This window comes from Oryx dammah, unplaced genomic scaffold (genome assembly GCF_014754425.2).
Source record: "Oryx dammah isolate SB20612 unplaced genomic scaffold, SCBI_Odam_1.1 HiC_scaffold_9, whole genome shotgun sequence".
Taxonomy (NCBI): domain Eukaryota; kingdom Metazoa; phylum Chordata; class Mammalia; order Artiodactyla; family Bovidae; genus Oryx; species Oryx dammah.
In genome coordinates, this window is record NW_024070193.1 from 27,969,334 (window position 1) to 27,992,759 (window position 23,426).

At 39.9% G+C, this 23,426-nt stretch overlaps 1 protein-coding gene across 2 annotated transcripts in view; it reads right to left on the reverse strand.

The window, feature by feature from the left end:
- Positions 1-1,712: 1,712 nt before the first annotated feature.
- Positions 1,713-23,426, reverse strand: part of FRMD4B (FERM domain containing 4B) — a 203,592-nt gene continuing 181,878 nt past the window's right edge. For both annotated transcript variants that reach the window (XM_040247230.1, XM_040247232.1), the window contains exons 18-23: positions 22,735-22,791; positions 20,264-20,411; positions 14,593-14,712; positions 12,766-13,577; positions 8,548-8,680; positions 1,713-4,621 (exon numbers count right to left, since the gene is read on the reverse strand). In XM_040247230.1, the coding sequence (XP_040103164.1) occupies positions 4,501-4,621; positions 8,548-8,680; positions 12,766-13,577; positions 14,593-14,712; positions 20,264-20,411; positions 22,735-22,791 (1,391 nt within the window). In that variant the 3' untranslated portion in view covers positions 1,713-4,500. The remainder of the gene's footprint in view (positions 4,622-8,547; positions 8,681-12,765; positions 13,578-14,592; positions 14,713-20,263; positions 20,412-22,734; positions 22,792-23,426) is intronic.

A 23,426-nucleotide genomic window follows, 5' to 3' on the forward strand; every position in this document is an offset into this window, starting at 1 on the left:
GGCATTCCTTAAGTGCCTTGCTTTCCTCCTCCACCCTTCATGCAAATGTAATTCTTGTCCAGTTGGTTGTTAACTAGTCCTTAAATTAGGCATATCCTCAAGCCACACCCTGATCAGAAAGCAGTGTCTGAATTGCACATCCTGAAAACTCACAAACTGCAGACTGCCCTGGACTGTCCTTTGAGCTGTTATTTTCACCATGCTATTCCGATTTGCATCCCTCCCATTGGCCCTCCCTCTTTCTCCTCCCCAGGCTGACTCCTGTTCGCTCCTTCTCTTTTTCATTTCTTTTGGCTTCCACTAAATGAAGGTGCTTGGTGAGCAGTCCCTATTTATAATATCACGGCAATAGATATAAGTTTTGGAGTCAGACGTAGGTTTGAATTTTGGCTTTACAACTTACTTTCTGTGTGGTCAAGCCACCAAGGCCACGGTAACCTTCCTGAATCTCTTTATATCCTTTTCTTTTCTTCATTTTTGGCCGTGCTGTGTGGCTTGCAGCATGCGATTAGCTCCTGGACTAGTGATTAAATTTGCGCCCGCAGTAGTGAAAGCTCAGAGTCCTGTTAGAGAAACTATTAACTGAAACTACCCACCCTGGCCAGGCACCATACTAACCACTTGAATGAGTTAGCGGGGTCCTGGTAAAGAATGCAGAACAAGGTAGCGACAACTGGAAGAATTCGGGAAAGCTCATGAGGAGAGAGGAGAGGCTGGTCCCAAAGTCCTACCAACCTCCCAGAATTACTCTCACTGGAATCCATCTTGGCTGAGAGACAGGCATGCACGCACACGCAGATGCACGCACACGCAGATGCACGCACGCATGCGCCTCCAGGAAGGACCCCACGTCATAGTAATTGGCCAGACAACTGAAACTAGCCTGGTTACCTTAAAACTGGAGGCTGCAAGCCACGTGGCAGAGCTGTTCTCCGGTGTCCCCTTACCATGCTGCTCTCTTCCCCGGGCGCACCCCCCCTCCCATTAAGTCGCTTGCTTTCTCAGCATGTGTGTCTCCTGGGACAGTTCGTTTCCGACTGTCAGACTCGGGCCCTGGAAGGGGGTCCCCCTTCCTGCGACATAACCGCTAGACCACCAAGGAACTCCTTTAAATCGTTTTTCTGGGATAAGACGACCTCTGTCACACAATTGAAGAAAGGATTAAACGAAATAATGTGTTATAACATTTAGTCCACCATTGCAACAATGGCAAGAGATCAAAAATGACAGCTTTATTACCTGTATTTCTTTAATCCTAGAAAAAAATCTGCCTTCCTATTCTTTCAGTTTCTAAAACTGGCAAAGCTTCTCCTAGCTTTTGGGGCCATGGCAAATGCCATAATGCCACTCTCCAAGCCCTAGGAGAGCTTCTTTTCCTTTTTGCTTAACTGGATCTTTTCTTACCAATCCCTAAAATCAGGTTTCAGCATCACTGCTAGAAAGGTCTCATGTCCCACAAAACTAAGGTATTATTCACGTCCCCTTTTCTTCTCACCACTCTTGGCCCGCATAGGACTAATGATCATTTGAAGCTACTCCAGCCAATCACTTTTGTTTCTCCCTCAGTGCACTGTAAGGCTTGAGGAAGACATTGTATTTTCACATCAAAACTTTTCTACTGTACCGAAGAAAGGCATTATTTCAATTCTGAAAGTTCTTAAGGACTGACATTTGAACCTTTGTTCCTAAGAACAGGCTTTAAACTAATAGTTCAAAACAATTCTGGAATCTTTATTGCTTAACATTAAGCTTTTATGAATACAAAGAAGGACCTTGGATACTTTCCTCAAATAGAGAAAAAAATTAAACATCCAGGAAGGTGAGGCAATTTTTTTCAATCCACCTTGTAAAACATACATCTTTATGAGGTAGATCAATATATACTCACAAAACGTGAGGCCCAACGTGTTTTGATGAAAAAAGTAAGTTGTAAAAGTGTACTTGTTATATGATGCTGTTTTTAAAGAAACTACTGTTGGCATAGAAAAAAATCTGAACTGATATACAATAAATTAACAATTGTATGTGGTAATGTTAGGTTATAGGGCATGATGGTGCTTTTATGTTATATATTTGCTTCATGTTTGAATTTAAGATTTTTAAGATGAGGGTGTATTTTGCAATAAAAAACATATCAATCTGATGTGCTGAAAAATTTACCTCTGTCACTTTTTGGTTATTAATACGCATATCAATAATATGGTTAGGAAGTGCTTTTCAAATAAAGATGAGAGGAAAATCATACAGCAGACCCACTGTGTCTTCAATTTCTGTAGCTTCTTTTCCTAGTTGAGAGCCAAGTTTTATTTTTTTCAAGGTATACCTGCAATTCTGAGCATATCATTTCTTCAACAGGAAAATAAATGATACCTTATTTCCACGTAAAGTACTTGTACAGAAATACTAATCTCCCTATATTTCACTTCCCACGCCCCTTGCCCCACTGCATAGGATTAAAAGATAACAGAAATATATTCCTGAATGTAAAAGACCAGTTTGCCAGTCTGCAAAACTAGAAAGAATGACTTGTTACAAATTAACAACATTCATAAGATTAGGAAGCCTAAAAATTTGCTATGGTTATCCTCCATGAGGTGATAAAACTACTGTATTTTACCCATTCTAAGACACAGCACTATTTTATATCTCACTAAGAAAGAAAGAAAAAAAATTGCTAATTCAACTATAACATGTTAGTAGTCAAAAGATGCACCCTGATTTCGAAGATGTAAGTATGAAAAAATGGCCATCTTGGAACCCATAAAATACAGTAATAATATGACTAAAAATCTGCAATCTTCCCCAGCCTGATTACTTGAAGTAGAGCAATTTCAATTGCTTTGTGTGAGCCCTGAACATAAATGGAAAGATACATAAACATTTTCAGTAGCACACCTTCAATTTATTGACCTATGTAAAAAAAATAATAGGTCTAAAAAAGTCAGAACAGTAAAAGAATACGCAAAAGGCTATTTCTGTTTCTAGAAGGCTATACAAATATGGAAAAAGGAATAAGTTATTTGTTTGCATGTCTTTTTGTTTTCCAAATTTCCCCCCCAAAACTTCATTTTTAATGATACAAATGACTAAGGACCAGTTTAACAAATCACCTTTATGTATATATTACATGCTTTGGAATATAGATAGAAAATGTCCCCAAAAAGTTGTTCAGAAACTTCTCTATTCACAATATGAACAAGAAACTTGTATAAAAGAGAGGGAAGGAGCACCTTCTGTGGAATTCTGAAGCAGAGTAAAGATGACGAAAAAGATCCATCTAGAATATGGAAATATTTGCTTAAAAAAAAGAACAACAAAAAACGAAAACTCCAAAACATCCTACAATAAACCATAGCGAATTAGTTCTTCCAAGGAAAGTATGAGGTAGTTTTAGCCTCATAATTAAATCTACTGCAGCTTGGAGGGTTTCGTTTTCGTTTTTAATGAGTAATCTTGCTTTTGTCACTTGGTGACTTAGAACTACCTGGGGAATCCAGACAATATTCTTATTTTTCAAATGTTCACAATTTTAAGGCACATGATTCATAGAAAATGATGTGGGTTTTGTGTCTTTCTTTTTGTTGTTGCTGTTTTTCTTTATATTGTGTTAGGTTCTTTCGGTATCACCTTAAAATACTTTTCCAAACTCTTGGTTATAAAAACTTTCCATATCAAGTCTGCCATTGCAATGACAGCCATGTTGGAGAGTTACCAGCCTGAAGAATATAGCTCATGCTGTTGGCATAGAAAGGAAAAAAGGAACTCAATGATATTGTACCTTAGAAAATTCTCCAGGCAGAGTTTGTCAGTTACTCAGTGGGCTGCTTCATTTTCCCCAATCTGCTACCATAGTTATATTACAGGACAATATGGCCGTAAGTCTTTCCAGAACCCATTTTGTGGTGCTTATGAAAACCATTACTCTTGATAACAGCCTAAAAACATTTACACTCATTCAGAACTTCATGAAAATCCAGCTTCTCTTCAAGTAATTTTCCAATACTGCCTGAATTGTTCATGTCTGGGTAGACATAGTATGTAATTCTTCGTCAGCTCAGACATTCAAACTTTCTGATGGTGAGCAGTGTCTAAAGAGCTTCCAGCTTCCTTCTCTCATTATCCTGAATTGTGCTCTGAAATTTCCCCTGTCCTTCTTTCCTTTGGGAGACCCTGAATGCACTTTTCATAGTTTTGAGGTCTGCCTTCAACCACTTTTATTCCCTTACAAAGTGCTTGCTCTTGGTAAAGGCCAAGTCCTCCTCGGCAAAGGTTCACAGGTGGTCTTGACCTTGCTCTGTTAGGTGACTTGGAAAGGCGGGGTGTCATTCAAGGGCTTTGTGCGGCTTAGTGTGTGATTCACTTCTGGGGCGAATGGAGTCCTCCTTTCCACCTCGGATGCCTTCAGGTTTCTAAAGCCTACGGCCTCCCAGGAAGACGAACACATTTTGCAAGGCACACTAGAGTGAGAACGCAGTGCTTGGTCAAGGGGCCACCCGCAGTTCAGACTAATGTTCCGGGCTTGGAGTCTTCGTGCCAGAAGAGCCTCTGCTCACTACTCCCCAGGCTGTCTTCCAGCCGGCTTCCATCTGTACCGTCCAGTTGACTGGTCTCTGTGTACGGTCTATGAAAGGAAACCAGAAAAGTTACACCTTGGGGTTATTTTTGTTCCCAGTGTACAAAGGTTACTACACTCAAAGAGGTTAGTAGAAAACACAGTTAAGAAAACTGTTCAAACTCCAAAATAAGGTAAGGGATGACTGTGTGCTTTTTTCAATGTCATACTAGAACATGGTCTAACAGGCCCATGCAAGGAGTATATATTTCTCTTGAGAGACAGACTTTCTAAAAAAAATATATTTATTTATTCGTTTGGCGGCATCAGGTCTTAGGGGCCTCATGCAGGATCCTTCACTGTGGGCAGGGACTCTAGTTGTGGCATACTGCTCGAGAGTGTGCGGGCTTCCGTATTTGTGGTAGGTGGGCGTAGCTGCTCCACGGCATGTGGGATCTTAACCCATATCCACTGCATTGCAGAGTGGATTCTTAACCACTGGACCACCAGGAGACTCCCAAGAGACAGACTTGTCTAACTTTCATTTATCATCGATGAGTACCAAGATTAAGTTACATGTTAACTTGGGGGGGTTCTGTATGGAAGAAATATACAGTAACCCTCTGTCTAGTAAAAAGATTATGGTCATAGTTTTATTGCCCAATAGGATATTAACTGCTTTTGTGTCAACTGCAGGAATCTTATCTCAGTACTCTCTCTTTTGGGGTGTGGAATTCAGTCTTTTGAATTCTCTTTCTCTCATGAAGGAGTTAAATAAATCTTTCACATACGCTCATTTTCTGTTTGTAACACAGAAATTTGTGTTTTCGATTTTTGAACTGTTTTTGACAGTCACCCTTTAAGCAGTCTTCAAATTAAGAGACTCATACTAGATGTTTTTCTTGGAAACAAAGGAATATATTTAAAGGGAGGCAAGGGTACCTTGGGACATTTTACATCCCTAGGGTGTATGGGTCAGGTGTAAATTAAAACAGCATCACATAACATCACGGGCACATTTGGAAGGTATTAAATACACCCAAATGAGGGGATCCTGTTATACACACCGTTCCAATAAACAAAACCTCATTCCTATAATAGGAGGTTAGAATAGGTTAGATAGTTAGTAGTTTTCTTTTTATTTTAAATCTCAATGTCCTTTAGTACAGGTGAATAAAAAGTCCTCTGGAAAAGCGCTTTGGAAAGAAACACTATGCAAAGCCAGGTATTTAGTGGGTTTTTCTCTCTTTTTTTTTTGTAATACAAAAACAAAGGCAGATTTCTGTAACTTCACACATCAGTCAGAACAGGCAAAGTTCCTGCTATGCAAGAAGCAACACACAGACTGGAGGCACTGTACTTACTACAGCTGGCTACACTTAAAAGAGAATTTATAACTGATCTCATTTCTGGAGACACAACCATTCTCCGGGACAGAAGCCCTTGGTTTTGCCTAGTAATAGAGTTTGATAAGGAAGGGGATGGGAAATGGAAAACAGGAAGTAAAAGAAAAAAAAATCATTTTAAAACAGTTTGGAGCAGCAGAGCCAAGAATTTGACACATACTAGTAGCATAAGAGACTTCAACATTTCTAACTTTGGAAAGTTTATGCTGCTGACAGTTGTACTATATCATATAAGGAAAAAAATTATTGGTACCAATTTGCAGCTTTCTATCACATTATTAAGCTCTGGACACTCTGAGGAAATACAAAATACATGCTTCATTTTAAAAAACAAACTCATCTATGGCTCAATATTTCAAATCTTTAAGGGCAGATCTAAAGCTTTTATCTTTATCTTTAACAACTTTTCTGTTATTTAAAAATTATATTGTCATAAAAAATAGCATGTGATTTTAGAGCAAATTTCTAAAGCTTTATGGAGGATTGTTATTATACTTGGCTTATTAATAGGTCGAGTTATATTGATCAGACTGTTTCATGATAAAAATAAAATCCTAAACTGACAAATGGGTAGAAATAAGCATTTCCATAACTCTCTGTGATAGGAGGGTAAGTTGGCAAATCTTTTAGAAAGCAGGGGTTTAAAAAATATGCTTTTCAATTTGATCCATTAAACCAACTTTCTGGAATATATCCTAAGGAAATAATCTGGAATTCAGACAAATATTTGGCTCAAAGATTCTCAAAGGCATTACTTACAATTAAAAAAAAGAAAAGAAGTTTAGAAGTCATTTAAAATCAAACTATGGAGAACTGTTAAATAAATACATAAAGTATTTACTGAGTGGAATACCATATTGGTCACATGAAACAATGCTTAAAGACATTTTTTTTAAAGGAATATACATGTTGAGATATTAAATAAAAAATTGGGGTGTAGAATTTCATGTATAGTGGAGAATATAAAATTGTATATATGATATCATTATGACCATGTTAAAAATGAATACAGAAAAATGGGGGACATGTGCCAGAAATGTTACTAGCTAATATCTCTAGATGGTGGAATTATGGGTAAATGATTTCCTACTTATTTATTCCTTTATTATTTTCCTAGTTTCTACAATGAGCTCATATTATGTGCACATGCACACACAGACAATAGGGATCTTTGAATAGTTTCTAATTTCCTGTGTATCATGCCCCTCTGACACCAGACGCTGTCATCAGGCCCTCTTGGGCTGGCTGAAGTAGGTGGATGAACTTTATAAAAATAGATATTCTCTAAATATCTATTTTATTGAGTCCAGTGAAAGTGGTGTTTAGGACATTAGAACCGTCTTATGCCCTGAATGGTTTGTTTTATATAGTTTCTAATTCAGTTAACAAAAAGTGAAAAGTATGCAAAGAGGAAAATTACTTGCAAATGTATTATACAAAGTGATTAGAACTGAATTGAAAAAATCTAGCTCAAATTTTGGGCCAAAGTCTTCCTGCTCCTAACGCATTTACAAGCATTATTTACAGAACTCTAAGCTATCTGATATCCTCTGAAGTATATTTTCATTAAAATTCTATTTTGAGCACAGCCTTTGTTGAGTTGAGACAATTGGCCTGATATTTTAAGCCAAGAAAAACTTTAGCTAAATATGGAGAATAAAAACAAGGCTTTGGGGGTTAAATAGCTCCAATTTGCTTATAACACTGAGTGCTTTAATAAGAAAGTAACCTCATTACAGTCTATGGAAGCCTCCTATGCCTGAAGTAATCTGACTTAAAGAAAGCAAAATTAAACTTTTCTTAAAACCAGAAAGTCCTTTACTTCTTAAGGGGTACAGATTATATTCTGTGAGAAAGTGATTGAGAAAAACAAAAGCTTCAATTTTAACTCCTCCCATGTATGCAAAGAACTGAAAAACATAATCCAGAGTTTGCAAACTTTTTTAAAAATCACATTTTAACAAACTCTCCTTGTCTATTTCCTCTAAATGTTTACAAAGGAGTACCATTACAGACACACAGGACAGCTGGTTGCGTCTGTTGCTTCTTAATGAACACAGGGTCAGACACAAAAAGGCAGCAAATGTTTGAAATCAAGCCCACCAACTGTCTAGGAGGAATGAACAGCGTTTTCTGGCATAGCGATATTTTTCGCTGCCAGGTTCCAAGAGAGTCTTAAACGGGTATATCAATAATACAGTTTCAAGTACAGCAATTAAAAAGAACCCTTCAGACACAAAACTTAAACTATAGAATTCTAAGAGGGTCAAATTTGAATGAGCGAGATTAAATATTAACAAACTTCTTAAAGGGCTAAGTATTTTTAGCTTTGTTGGCCATAAGATCTCTGCTGCAACTACTCCCCTCTGCCCTTATAAGCACAGAAACAGCCATAGGCAACAAGTGAATGAATGAGCATGTCTGGTTTTCCAATAAAACTTTACTTATAAACATAGGTGGCAGCTGATTTTAGACCATAGTTTGCCAACCCTTGAGCTAGATTACTTATCGTTCATAAAATAAAACTGAATTCCTGAATTCTTTAGATCAGGAACAGGGTAGTAAAATTTTTGAGCACTGCTCTCTTACCTGCCTGGAGAAGGTAAAGGATTATAGATGTTGCTATAGCAGCTGGTGTAGGAAGAATGTGCCGGGATCTCGTATTCGGATAGCCCTAAGGTTATCTGAGTCCTCCAGTTTCCAGAAGCATTTGTGGAAGACACTAGAAATAAAAATGAAAAGAGACAAAATTAGTGGGACTATTCAAAGTGAGAACTGTTCGGGTCATTCAGATGCATGTTATAATCAGCTGCATGCAAAGTCAATCTTAAAAACCAGTGTTTGCAATCAAGAGAGTTGCTATTCCAATTTGGTCACTTACTGGCCATGTGACCTTGGGCAAACAGTTTATCCTCTTTAAGCCTCAGTTTCTTCATCTGTAAAGTGGGGACAATATTCTGTATAGGGACAATATCAGGATTAAATAAGCTAGTTAGTGCAAATATTTAGCACTGTGCCTAGCAATAAATGATAGCTATTATTACTATAAATGTTAGTAAAGTTAACTGAAAGATACACTATAAAAAATAAAAGACAAGCCAGAAAAAACAATTTTCATACACTAAAACAATCTTCCCAGTCTCCTAGTAAGGCTATGGTGGCTGGATAGCTTGATAGGCTTCAGTTGTAAAGGTAAGACGACAAGTCTGAGTTTCTTGGAGACTTTTACAGGAAATGCATTCTATACATTGACTTGTTGAAACTTGCGGGTTCTTCACCCAAAGGTGGTAGGATCAAGGCACATTTTGCCTTTTAAAAAAAGTTTGGGATGGAGGTAGAGGGAAGGTAATAGTATACGAAAGATTTCAGGAAGAAGAGATTTAGTTCTTCTGAGGGACTAACCTAGAACAAGGATCTAAATAAAAAGGAAAGAAATAATGCCATTTGCAGCAACATGGATGCAACCAGAGATAATCATACTAAGTGAAATCACAAAGACAAATATCATATGATATCACTTATATGTGGAAGCTAAAAAAATAATACAAATGAACTTACTTATAAAATAAACAGACTCATCGACAGAGAAGACAAACATGGTTACCAAGGGTGAATGGTGGGGGTAAGGGATAAAATAGGAATCTGGGAGTAACATATATATATATATATATTACTGTGTATAAAACAGATAAACAACAAAGATTTATTATATATATATATAGCACAGGGAACTATATTCAATATTTGATAATAATCTATATAGGAAAAGTATCTGAATATATATATACATATACTTAAGCATAAATTCACATATGCATATATAACTAAATAACATTGCTATATGCCTAAAACTAACACAACACTAAATCGACTATACTTCAGTTTAAAATTTTTTGTTTAAAAATGGTAAAAAACAAAATAAACAAATAAAGCAAGAGCATAATATGGGAGCAAAACCCAGTGAATGCCCCACTGCTGGGCATTTGCTGTCCTGTCTCAATACTTTGGCCAACTGATACAAGGAGCAGACTCATTGGAAAAGACCCTGATGCTGGGTAAGACATTAAAGGCAGAAGGAGAAGAGGGCAACAGAGTATGAGAAGGTTGGATGGTATCACTGATTCAATGGACATGAACTTGGGCAAACTCCAGGATATCACAAGGCACACGGAAGCCTGGTGTGCTGTAGTCCATGGGGTTTGCAAAGAGCTGGACACGACCTGGCGACGGAACACCAACAACTAAAACGAGCCCTGCTCCGTGCCTCTGTGCACAATGCCATGCACGTCATCCAAGCCCCAAAAGTCCCACCCTGCTCCTGGAGCCTTCCAGCTCTCCTCTGATTCCTGTTCCTGGTGGCCAACCTTCTCCTCTCTTTTATAACCACAAAGCACATGCGATAAGTGTGAGACTAACACATTTCAAAACTCATCCGCAGTCCGGGATGCCACAAGGATTTGATTCAAGGATGTTAAAGTCCCACTTCCAGGAAGGTTCCATAACTCTAAGTCAGGCGGTGAGGCGTAGTGGTTGGGATATCAGAGCAGTAATAGAATTCCTATGGGCAGGGTCATTTCACATTCTAAGCCAGACGTGCCTCATCTGTGAGATTAGGGTAATAATAATAAACATAGCAACCGCACTCACTGCACAGAATTGTTGCATACACTTGGTGGGAGAGTACACAGAAAGTGCTGAGCAGGCCGGGTGGCACAGCGTTAAGTTGCCAAGAAATGCTGGCTGTCCTGACTACTAAAACTGAGTCAACCCAGAGAGACTTTAGGTGGCTAGAAGGGATTACAAAACCCAACTGATTCAGCCTATTCATCGGAAACTTCGCTCTCCATGAGAATGATGCGTGCTTGTTGAAACATAGTTCCGCAGCTATAAAATGTAGATAGGAATGAGGAAAATTCCAAAAGGCAGTTCTGAGAGCACTGATTCCATCCCTCTAATTCCTTAAAAACCTGATGCCTTTTGGCCCATGAGGCCAAATTGAGCTGCTTATCAGAAAGGCTCACACCAGGAAGTGTTATCTCCATTCTCACCTTTGCCCCAGTCCTGAGCCAACGGCCAGGAATGTTGAAATTTCTGAGTTACACCTGCTCCTCCCTGGCCTCGATGGTTAAAGAGATGATGGGGTAGATTTACCCCAGCCCTGTGCCCTAATGACCATCCACATGCATCTCAGCCCTCATTTTTTAGTTTCTGAAAGTTTCTCAGGTCACACCCTGAACCTGAAGGGCAAGAAGGGCCTTCTCTACATCAGAGCCACAAATAAGAAGTACAGGAGGCTTTTCATGGTAGATGTAGTAATAAGTGGGAAAGTCCAAAGTCTCGCACAAATAGCAGAACACTAGAACCCAAACAGAAATCTCCATGGAAATGCCTCTTGTCAACAACATTAGGAAACTTTTAAAGGAACAGTTTTCACTGATGAGCACACAGTGATTCAAGAATCCCTGAGCTATGTTTCACTAAGGTGTCATGCTTGATGGGGGGCAAGACACCCAATCTCAGTTTTTTTTCACACAGTTCCTGTTTCTTAGAGCTTTAATATTGCTTAACACTCATACATTCCTCTGGTTGCTAACTAAACCGTGAACTCATCCAGGCCAGGAAATGGCTCAAAACTGGCTCCTCGGCATCTTGGACATGCCTGCTTGTTTGCTGAAGAAGTGAAATGCTCAACAGACTCTCCTTTTAGGCCCCCATTTATTTCCTCACAGTACCTAGCACAGCTGGAGGTTTGCAGGTAAGTCCTCCAGCAATAATAGTGGAGGTAGGGAACAAAGTCAACGCATGGAGAGAACGCCTCTAATCAAAATGATCTTTGAAAGTCCCTTAGATCAGCCATAAAGTGGAGTATATATGATTACTAAATTGAGTCAAGACCTGCACAATACTTAGAACAGTGCCAGGAACAGTGCTCAGTAAATGCCAGCTCCAGTGAGCTTTAGAAGTCTCATGTATGGACTGGAGCATTCAGAATGAACTGCCTTTTAGGTGATCCAATTCTTCATGGTGAACAAGGAAGGATGTATAATCCTCATGGTTTTCTGCTTACCTGAAGGGTTTATGCTACTCTTTTAATATATCAAATCTCTATGCCATAAATACTTTATATTTATTGAAGGAAAGTTAATTTACAATGTTGTGTTAGTTTCAGGTGTACAGCCCAGAAATTTAGTGTACACATACACACACACACACATTGGGCTTCCCTGGTGGCTCAGACAGTAAAAAATGCAGGAGACCCAGGTTCAATCCCTGGGTTGGGCAGATCCCTTAGAGAAGGGAATGGCAACCCACTCCAGGATTCTTGCTTGGAGCATTCCATAGACAGAGGAGCCTGGGAAGCTAGTCCATGGGGTGGCAAAGTCAGATATGACTGAGCGACTAACACTTTCACTTTTCATATATATTTATTAGTGTTATTATTTCTTTTTCAGAATCTTTTCCCTTACAGGTTATTAATTAAACATCGAGCAGTGTTCCCTCTGCTATCCAGTAGGCCCTTGTTGATTATCTATTTTATATATAGCAGCGTGTATTTGATAATCCCAATGCCCAGAACAGTTTAAAGAGATGTGCCTGTCAGTGGAAGACCCAGAAAAGATAAAAATACCTGAAAGCCCCCAACCCAGGGAAGGTTTGTTAGACTTGAATCTGCCTCTCCACCCAACAGCTACCGCTTGTCTGACCTTGGGTCCTGCTCTCCTGTACCCTTGAGGAGGGTGGTTTGAGGTGGGCGTGGGACAGAAACGGGGGCACATGAGGAAGATGCAATCTGGGTACCATTCTTACCAGAGGAGTAGGAAGACGCACGGCTGCTCGGAGAACAGGGGACCTGCAGCCCGGCAAAGCCCAGGCTTCTCTGCGAGCCCCTGTCTGAGTCAAAGCTAGTCTGTGTGCTGTGGCCCTGCTCCTTCTGCCCAGAGGCCCGCTGGTACCAGCCTCGCAGGTGCTCTGCCACTAAGGCCTTGTGGATGTTTTTGGTGATGTGTTCTGACTTGGCAGCAGCCTTCCGCGGCAGCCGGAGTGTGGCGTACGGATTATGGGGCACCCGGTCGACCTCGTCCTCGTGAAAGGACCTGCTGCAGTCCCTGGGGCGGTCGTATCCGTAGTGGGCAGATGAGCGGTAGGAAGGATTCACACTGTACTGTCCCTCCGTGTCATTCTCATAGACGTAGCCGCCGGCGTAATAGAGGTCACACTCCGCGTAGGGCGTGTACCCGGCAATGTAGCAGCTGGAAGAAGGCTGCTCCTGACTCTTGGGGTAGACGCCATTCCTCAGACTATCCTTGTGTGCTAGGTTGGGCATGCTTCCCGAATTGGAAGTCGAGACGTTCTGTTTCTTGGACCTTCTGCGACCCCGGGAGCGAGTGTCCAGTGTCTGGGTGGTGTAATAGGGGCCGGCCACAGGCGTGGTGCAGTAATACTCGGTGCTCGACTGGCTGGTGTAAGAAGATCCGTCATCCAGGATTTCAGTGCTGCTGCTTCTTTGGGATTTGGAGAGGGAGAAAAATGGCTTTTCGTGGTCCATCTCCGAGAGCAGGTGAGACTGAGACTCGAGGCTTCCACTCCTCTGGCGGCAGTGCTGAGATGAAAGCTCGGGTCTGAAAGAGGAGAGAGAGGCAAGTTTGCTAAGGACAAAGAAGGAAAGGAGGACTGACATGAGGGAAAAGGACATCATGTCGAATGAGTTGATAGCTCTTGAACTGCAATAGGATTTTTTTAGGTTTCCAAAGCTGACCCACAATAGAATTCACTGGGTTCACATGGTCTAAGTGAGAAAAGAAATAGGTTCCATCAATTGGGCAGTCCATATTCCTCTTTGAAAATAGAGAGGCTGAACTGATGATGGACAACCTGCGTCAAAGCCTAAGAAAAACCCACATGCCTTTGGAGGGTCCTTTTTCCCAAGAGGATAACAGGATATATAGACTAGCATTCATAGATATATAGATACATAGACTGAAGGCAGCATTCATGGGGTTCAGTTCAGTTCAGTTCAGTCGCTCAGTCATGTCCGACTCTTTGCAACCCCATGAACCGCAGCACACCAAGCCTCCCTATCCATTACCAGCTCCAGAGTCCACCCAAACCCACGTTCATTGAGTCAGTGATGGGGGGTTGGGGGGCCAAAGCCTGGCCAGGCTACTAGAGATCTCTGGGTTAACTCATGGCTCCATCACTTCCCAGCTGTATGAACATGGACAAGATATTTAATTAATCTCCCTCTTTTTAATATAAAATGAGGACAAAAATAGTACCTAATATCTCCAATCAGATTTGTTGTGGGGACTAAATAATATAGGACATATAAAACAGCACAGCCTTCACGTAAACATTTCAAAATGTCTCTGTTGTCATTATCTTCATCCACACCACTGAATAACAGAGAGTAATGTCTGGTTGGAAGAATTAAGGCACAAAATATCCAATATCTACCCAAGCAAGATATATTTTCAAGAACATTTTCTTGGCTGATATATTTGAACTGTTAAGTGGATAGAAAATGTAGAGCCATAAAGTCCTCTTGCAGAAAGTGATTAAAAACACAGCAAAGTGAAACAAAATCTTAGAGCAAAAGTCAACGGAGACAAAGCCACTAGAATGAAGCTCTCTTACTCCAAATGGCTGCTACTGTAGGCATTCCGGGTGAGAACGGGGGTGGTAGGCATGCTCCGTCCTCCCTGGGGCCGCCTCTCCAGAGTTTTGTAAGGACTGCTGTGTGTGGACAGCATTTCTCTGTGATGGAAAGAAAGAAATCAGAAAATGATGAGCCTGCCATCATTTCTGGCAAATTTGTAATAAGCTGCTTAGAAACTTACTGGAAGGGGAGAGATAAATTAGGATTTTGGTAATAAAGATATACATCACTATATACAAAACAGATAATCAACAAGGACCTACTGTATAACACAGGGAACTCTATTCAATATTCTGCAATAACCTATATGGGAAAAGAATCTGAAAAGAATAGATACATGTGTGAAAAGTGAAAAAGTGTTAAGTCACCTGCTCATGTCTTACTCTCTGCAACCCCATGAACTGTAGCTCGCCAGCCTTCTCTGTCCATGGGATTTCCCAGGCAAGACTACTGGAGTAGGTTGCCATTTCCTTATCCAGGGGATAAAAAAGATCTTTACGACCCAGATAATCACGATGGTGTGATCACAAAAAAGATCTTCACGAGCCAGATAATCACGATGGTGTGGTCACTCATCTAGAGCCAGACATCCTGTAATGTGAAGTCAAGTGGGCCTTAGAAAGCATCACTACAAACAAAGCTAGTGGAGGTGATGGAATTCCAGTTGAGCTATTTCAAATCCTAAAAGATGATGCTGTGAAAGTGCTGCACTCAATATGCCAGCACATTTGGAAAACTCAGCAGTGGCCACAGGACTGGAAAAGGTCAGTTTTCATTCCAATCCCAAAGAAAGGCAATGCCAAAGAATGCTCAAACTACCACACAATTGCACTCATCTCACATGCTAGTAAAGTAATGCTCAAAATTCTCCAAGCCAGGCTTCAACAATATGTGAACCAAGAACTTCCAGATGTTCAAGCCGGTTTTAGAAAAGGCAGAGGAACCAGAGATCAAATTGCCAACATCCACTGGATCATGGAAAAAGCAAGAGAGTTCCAGAAAAACATCTATTTCTGCTTTATTGACTATGCCAAAGCCTTAAACTGTGTGGATCACAATAAACTGTGGAAAATTCTGAAAGAGATGGGAATACCAGACCACCTGTCCTGCCTCTTGAGAAATCTGTATGCAGGTCAGGAAGCAACAGTTAGAACTGGACATGGAACAACAAACTGGTTCCAAAGAGGAAAAGGAGTATGTCAAGGCTGTATAATGTTACCCTGCTTATTTAACTTCTATGTAGAGTACATCATGAGAAACGCTGGGCTGGAAGAAGCACAAGCTGGAATCAAGATTGCTGGGAGAAATATCAATAACCTCAGATATGCAGATGACACCACCCTTATGGCAGAAAGTGAAGAGGAACTAAAAAAACCTCTTGATGAAAGTGAAAGTGGAAAGTGAAAAAGTTGGCTTAAAGCTCAACATTCAGAAAACGATCATGGCATCTGGTCCCATCACTTCATGGGAAATAGATGGGGAAAAAGTGGAAACAGTGTCAGACTTTATTTTTTTGGGCTCCAAAATCACTGCAGATGGTGGCTGCAGCCATGAAATTAAAAGACACTTACTCCTTGGAAGAAAAGTTATGACCAACCTAGATAGTATATTCAAAAGCAGAGACATTACTTTGCCAACTAAGGTCCGTCTAGTCAAGGCTATGGTTTTTCCTGTGGTCATGTATGGATGTGAGAGTTGGACTGTGAAGAAGGCTGAGTGCCGAAGAATTGATGCTTTTGAACTGTGGTGTTGGAGAAGACTCTTGAGAGTCCCTTGCACTGCAAGGAGATCCAACCAGTCACTTCTGAAGGAGATCAGCCCTGGGATTTCTTTGGAAGGAATGATGCTAAAGCTGAAACTCCAGTACTTTGGCCACCTCATGTGAAGTGTTGACTCATTGGAAAAGACTCTGATGCTGGGAGGGACTGGGGGCAGGAGGAGAAGGGGACGACAGAGGATGAGATGGCTGGATGGCATTACTGACTCGATGGACGTGAGTCTGAGTGAACTCTGCGAGTTGGTGATGGACAGGGAGGCCTGGTGTGCTGCGATTCATGGGGTCGCAGAGAGTCGGACACGACTGAGCGACTGAACTGAACTGAACTATCCAGGGGATCTTCCCGACCCAGTGACTGCATCCATGTCTCCGGCATCTCCTGCACTGCAGGCAGATTCTCTACCATCTGAGCCACCAGGGAAACCCCAGATATACGTATATGTGTAACTAAATCACTTTATAGTATATTTGAAACTAATACAACATTGTTAATCAACTATACTCCAACATAAAATAAAATAGATACCCAACAAGGACCTACTATATAGCACAAGGAACTATACTCAATATTTTGTAAGAATCTATAAGGGGAAAGAATCTGAAATATATATATATATGAATAACTGCTGATAATTGTATATATAATTATATATATGTATTACGGTGATTATATATATATGTATATATATGTATAACTGTAATTATATATATGAATCACTGTGCTATATGCCTGAAACAAACACAACAGTGTAAATCAACTATATTCCAGTTTAAAAAAAAAAAAGAAAGAAAGAAACAGGAAGCTGAAGGAATGGGAACATAAAGAGATAACTGGGAAAGTTGTCTTTGTGGTTTAGTATCCAGGTGCATCTTAGATGAGTCTTAGAGGAAGAACAAGTGATTTGACTCTGAGTCATAAATATGAAGGAAAAAAACGAAAAGACTTTTGTAAAAGAGTGTACTGAATAAAATAGATTGAAAGCAAGGAGAGCAGGGGTAGCAAGTCCTTTTTCTGTAAAAAGTCTCATAGGAAGTATTTTTGGCTTTGCAGGCTATCCCAATGATTCAGCTCTGCCCCTGAAGTAAGAGAGCAGTGTAGACAATATGTATGTGACTGGAGGTGGTTGTGTATCAATCAGATTTGACTGTGGATACTGAAATTCAACTTTCATATAATCTTTATGTTACAAAATTGTCACAAAAAATATTACTGGTTTTTATTTTCCTTCCAATTATTCAAAATTCTAAAAACCATGCTTAGCTCATGGGAGATACAAAAATAGGTCACAAGCTGAATTTGGCCAGTAGACAGTCATTCACAGCATTCTTAAATTGCTTTGTCCACTCTCCAGCACAGTGAGAACACAATTTGAAATTATTTTAATTAAAAACAACTTCGATTACACCTCACTTACTACAAAAGCATAGCAAAAAGGTTAAAAAAAAAATACTGTGTTTATACCTTTAAAAACAAAAAATTAAAAAAAAAAAATTAAAAAAAAAATTAAAAAAATTAAAAAAAAAAAAATAAAATAAAAACAAAAAATTAGATCTTACTATAAATTCTCTTTCAAAACCCACTTAAGGAAAAAACACAACCTGATCTAACATTTTATGTTGCTTAATATTCACTCACACTGTTATTTCAATGAGTGTACAGCATTCTACCATAAAGACGGACCATAATTTACTTAATCCACTAGTTGAACATTTGGGCTGTCTTTATTTGTCATTAGAATAAACAATGCTGTGAGATAAGGATCCAGTAGTTATTTCAAGAGGAAAAATTCCTAGAAGTGAAATTGCTGGATCAAAGAGCAAACACATTTATAGGGCGAAGCTATAGGGAATGGGAAATAGATGGGGAAACAGTGGAAACAGTGTCAGACTTTTTTTGGGAGGGCTCCAAAATCACTGCAGATGATGACTGCAGCCATGAAATTAAAAGACGCTTACTCCTTGGAAGAAAAGTTATGACCAACCTAGATAGCATATTCAAAAGCAGAGACACTGCTTTGCTGACTAAGGTCCATCTAGTCAAGGCTATGGTTTTTCCAGTAGTCATGTATGGATGTGAGAGTTGGACTGTGAAGAAGGCTGAGCGCCGAAGAATTGATGCTTTTGAACTGTGGTATTGGACAAGACTCTTGAGAGTCCTTTGGACTGCAAGGAGATCCAATCAGTCCATTCTGAAGGAGATCAGCCCTGGGATTTCTTTGGAAGGAATGATGCTAAAGCTGAAACTCCAGTACTTTGGCCACCTCATGCGAAGAGTTGACTCATTGGAAAAGACTCTGATGCTGGGAGAGATTGGGGGCAGGAGGAGAAGGGGACGACAGAGGATGAGATGGCTGGATGGCATCACTGACTCGATGGATGTGAGTCTGAGTGAACTCCGGGAATTGGTGATGGACAGGAAGGCCTGGCGTGCTGTGATTCATGGGGTCGCAGAGAGTTGGACACGACTGAGCGACTGAACTGAACTGAACTGATAGGGAATGGAGGCATGATAATTTTTTAAGAGAATCATTTTCCCAGTTATGATTCCTTTTGCTGAAACAGCTTTGTTTTCCCTGATACAATAAACACACCTGCCCAGTGCTATCTGACAGGACTTTCTTCGGTGATGGACATGAGCTCTATCTGTTCTGCCCAGCATCACAGACATCAGTCACATGTGCCTATTAGGACTTGAAATGCAACTGGTAGGACTGAAGATCTGAATTTTAAATTTAATTTGCTTTTAATTGAACTGGACACCACAGCTCCAGACACCTGGATCTCTATTGTTTAAGGCAACAGTTCTTAGATGCTAATCTACAAATTGGGGCTAATATGAAATAAAGATTTTCACCAGTCTTTGACAAATCAGAAATATAACAAAATGTTGGTTCTCTTTTCATAAATGAAAAATCATTTCATCTAAATAATCTTTTTTTATTTTGAGACTAATTTCCATCTTTCCTGAGATACAATAAAACATATTGGCTAAAATCACATCACAGGCTTTGCAGTCAAGCTATGTCGGTTTAAATCCCAATTGTAACAGTTACTAATTGATCAACCCAACAAGTGATTCATGCTTTCTGGTCCTCAGTGTACTTATCTGTAAATGCTAAGGATGGTAGTAATACAATGAGCGTTTTCTTACAACTAAATTTGTTATTATATATTAAACACTTGGAACAGTGCCTGGCACATACTAAGTGCTCAACAAATGTTCATCTTATTATTACTACAACAATGACTGTATTTTGGATATGTGTCATATTTTCATGAAATCACAGTGCTACCTGTGTGAACATACTAATTAGGAAAAGTAAAAAGCTAGTAATCCTATCTTGGACCCAATTTAAACAAACAAACAAACAAAAAACCTAGTAGTGATCCATGCAGCCAAATTCTGGCAATCACTGGTCTTTCATCTTTTAAAAAGTTATCGTCCCCAAAATATTTACTTGAGACACGTGAGAAGTTACAGATTAAAAATGTACTCAAGTCCCATTTTCCTTTGAAAGATTAGAAGTCAGTTCTATTGCCTGGTAGAGTTGTAGTAAATGTTCCTGAGACCTTGGGTAATGAAAGAGAACTTTGACACTATATCCAAATTCAGATTTATAGTTAATGCCTCTATTATTTAATACAAACCAAACAGACTTTAAGGAAACAGCCAAATATTTTTTTAAAGACCTCTTTAAAAACACTTCCCCTTGCTGCCAACAACAAATAACTGGGTTAGATTCTACGCTTGATTTTATAAGATAACCCTTTCTGAAAAAATAAACAGGATAACACAAAAACAGGTTGACTATTTTGGAGAAAAGATCTTACAGTGGTGAGGCATTCACCTCTCTGATGATCTGTCTTCTTACCTGGACTGTCTGGTATCCACAAACTGTTCATTGATGGACGACTTTCTGAAATGGATTCTCTCAATACCGAGAGACTTGGGAGGCAGAATTCTTGGAGAATGAGGTACTGAACTTGATCGCTGCCCAGCAAGAGTGAAGGTATCGTTGGCTATAATAAGTGAATGAATGAATAACTAGATAAATAAAAAAGTAAACAAATGCCTTGCCAACACCTCCCTCCCCCAAATAAAGTGGAAGATCTGTCTGGTGAGTAAAATGTTCTTCCGAAGAATGTAATTTTAAAAGTGCATAAGTTCCAGGAACTGTATTTTTATATTTTACACAATAGAAAATAGAAATTACCGAATGTTCTTGTTGGGGACGGACCCAACTTCTGTCAACTCAATAGGAGCCACTTTGAGCACATAAATCTCTCAGGTGTAATGGGTGATGCTTTACAAGAGTTATATCACAGAAAAATCTCTGTGTATGAAGGGCCAAGAGGAAGTTGGCCTGTAAAGTTGGACTGGATCAGTTTTGCCCCGCTTTGCTTTTAACATTCTTAGGCCTCCTTGGCTGACCAAAGACTCATCCTATCACTGACAGGGATGAAACTGATTTATGATGAGTCATTAGGGACTTGTTAATGTCTGTCACTGATGTTTGTATTTTCAAAGAGGAGTGGCAAGCATGACCAAACCTCAGCTAAAAGGAAGAGTTCTGAAATGGAAGACTTTCACAAACCATTCCATTTGGAAGAAGATAAAGCAGCAGGGTTTAATGGCTTCCTGAATTCTTAAGTCACATCAAACAGACAGCCAGCTCCCCTGCTTAAGCACAAGGAAGGGATTATAAGGAAATATTCTACCACTTGATATGAAATCCATTCCATCATGAAATGTGCTGAACATGGGTCATTACAATAGATAAGGTCTATTTCTAGGAAACTGACACAGTAACATGTAACACAATTTCTAAAATATGTGCTTCTTCCTAAGGAAAATAAACTCCCACTTATCCAGAACAAGTAGACGGTGAAAAATCAAAGTTTCCATTATTTCCTGGTCCTGTAGTGTAGCCTGCACAACACTCGTTTCCTGGTTTTGTTATTATACACCAAATATGTAAGATGTCACCATTGGACAAAGCTCGGTGAATGACTCTTTATTACTTTGCAACTGCCTATGAATCTATAGCTACTTCAAGAGCTAAAAAAAAATAAATAAATCCTGTAGAACCTTACAAATCCCTATCAAGATACCTATTTACTCATGTTATGGTACTTGGATTCACTGAAGTCATGTGATTTGTACGATACTATATTTAATGCTGAGCTAACCTGTGTAACCTCAGATATGCAGATGACACCACCCTTATGGCAGAAAATGAAGAGGAACTAAAAAGCCTCTTGGTGAAAGTGAAAGTGGAGAGTGAAAAAGTTGGATTAAAGCTCAACATCAGAAAATGAAGATCATAGCATTTGGTCCCATCACTTCATGGGAAATAGATGGGGAAACAGTGGAAACAGGGTCAGACTTTATTTTCTGGGGCTCCAAAATCACTGCAGATGGTGACTGCAGCCACGAAATTAAAAATCGCTTACTCCTTGGAAGAAAAGTTATGACCAACCTAGATAGCATATTCAAAAGCAGACACATTACTTTGCCGACTAGGGTCCGTCTAGTCAAGGCTATGGTTTTTCCTGTGGTCATGTATGGATGCGAGAGTTGGACTGTGAAGAAGGCTGAGCGCCGAAGAATTGATGCTTTTGAACTGTGGTGTTGGAGAAGACTCTTGAGAGTCCCTTGGACTGCAAGGAGATCCAACCAGTCCATTCTGAAGGAGATCAGCTCTGGGATTTCCTTGGAAGGAATGATGCTAAAGCTGAAACTCCAGTACTTTGGCCACCTCATGCGAAGAGTTGACTCATTGGAAAAGACTGATGCTGGGAGGGATTGGGGGCAGGAGGAGAAGGGGACGACAGAGGATGAGATGGCTGGATGGCATCACTGACTCAATGGACACGAGTCTGAGTGAACTCTGCGAGTTGGTGATGGATAGGGAGGCCTGCCATGCTGCAATTCACAGGGTCGTAAAGAATCGGACACGACTGAGCAACTGAACTGAACTGAACTGAACCTGTGTAAAGGGAGGCCTGGGTTCGATCCCTGGGTTGAGAAGATGCCCTGGAAGAGGGCATGGCAATCCATTCCAGTGTCTTGCATGGAGAATACCCACGGACAGAGGAACCTGGTGGGCTATGGTCCATGGGGTTGTAAAGAGTCAGACACGATTGAGCGACTAAGCGCAGCGCAGCACAGCACAACCTGTGTAAAAGCTAATCTTAACCCCTTTCCCAACCATTCTTCTTAAATGTAAGCTAGTTGATTCTACTTTTCCCAAAAGAGTAATCAATAGGCTTTCCTACTCAAAACCTTTCTTAGTATTTCAGAATATATAACATTTTGAATTGAAAAGGGAGAGCTACTTACGATCATCATAGGTGGTAGTGTCAGACAAGGAGCTGCTTTCTGATGGGATGATGTCTTCTGTGAACAAAATAAACTATCTTTAGTACAATGGTGCCTTTGGACACCCCTAATAGTTCAATAAAACAATTCTCAATGGAGTGCATCTTATTTTTACTTAGATAAATGCAACTAGTTACACTGCATTAGGAGTAATTAACTGTTGTGAGAATGGACTCATTGAACACTTAAGACATAAACATCTTCCCTACTATACAAATATTACACTGGATTATTTCTTACAATGGAACAGACTTGAGAATCTACTGCACCATTAGATTAACTTATTTTTTGAGCTCTTTCCTGAAGAAAAGGGCTTTTTCTTGATAGAGTGAGGACATTTGTGGTACAGAAGCTTCTCAATCAGACTAGGGTTTCCTAACAGTGGGTGGCACTACTGACATTCTAGACTGGATGATTCTTTGTTGGGGGGTGTCCTTTGCACTGTAGGATCTCTAGCCTCTACTACTGGATATCAGTACCATCCCCACCCTCAGTTTTGACAATCAAACACGTCTGCAGACATTACCCCGGAATGCAAAATTGCTGCTGGTTGAGAACCACTGAAATAAACAGACCTGAATTCAAAGCTTGGTTTTGTCACTTATTGGCTGGGAGACCCTGGGCAAATTACTTAATCTCTCCAAGCATCATTT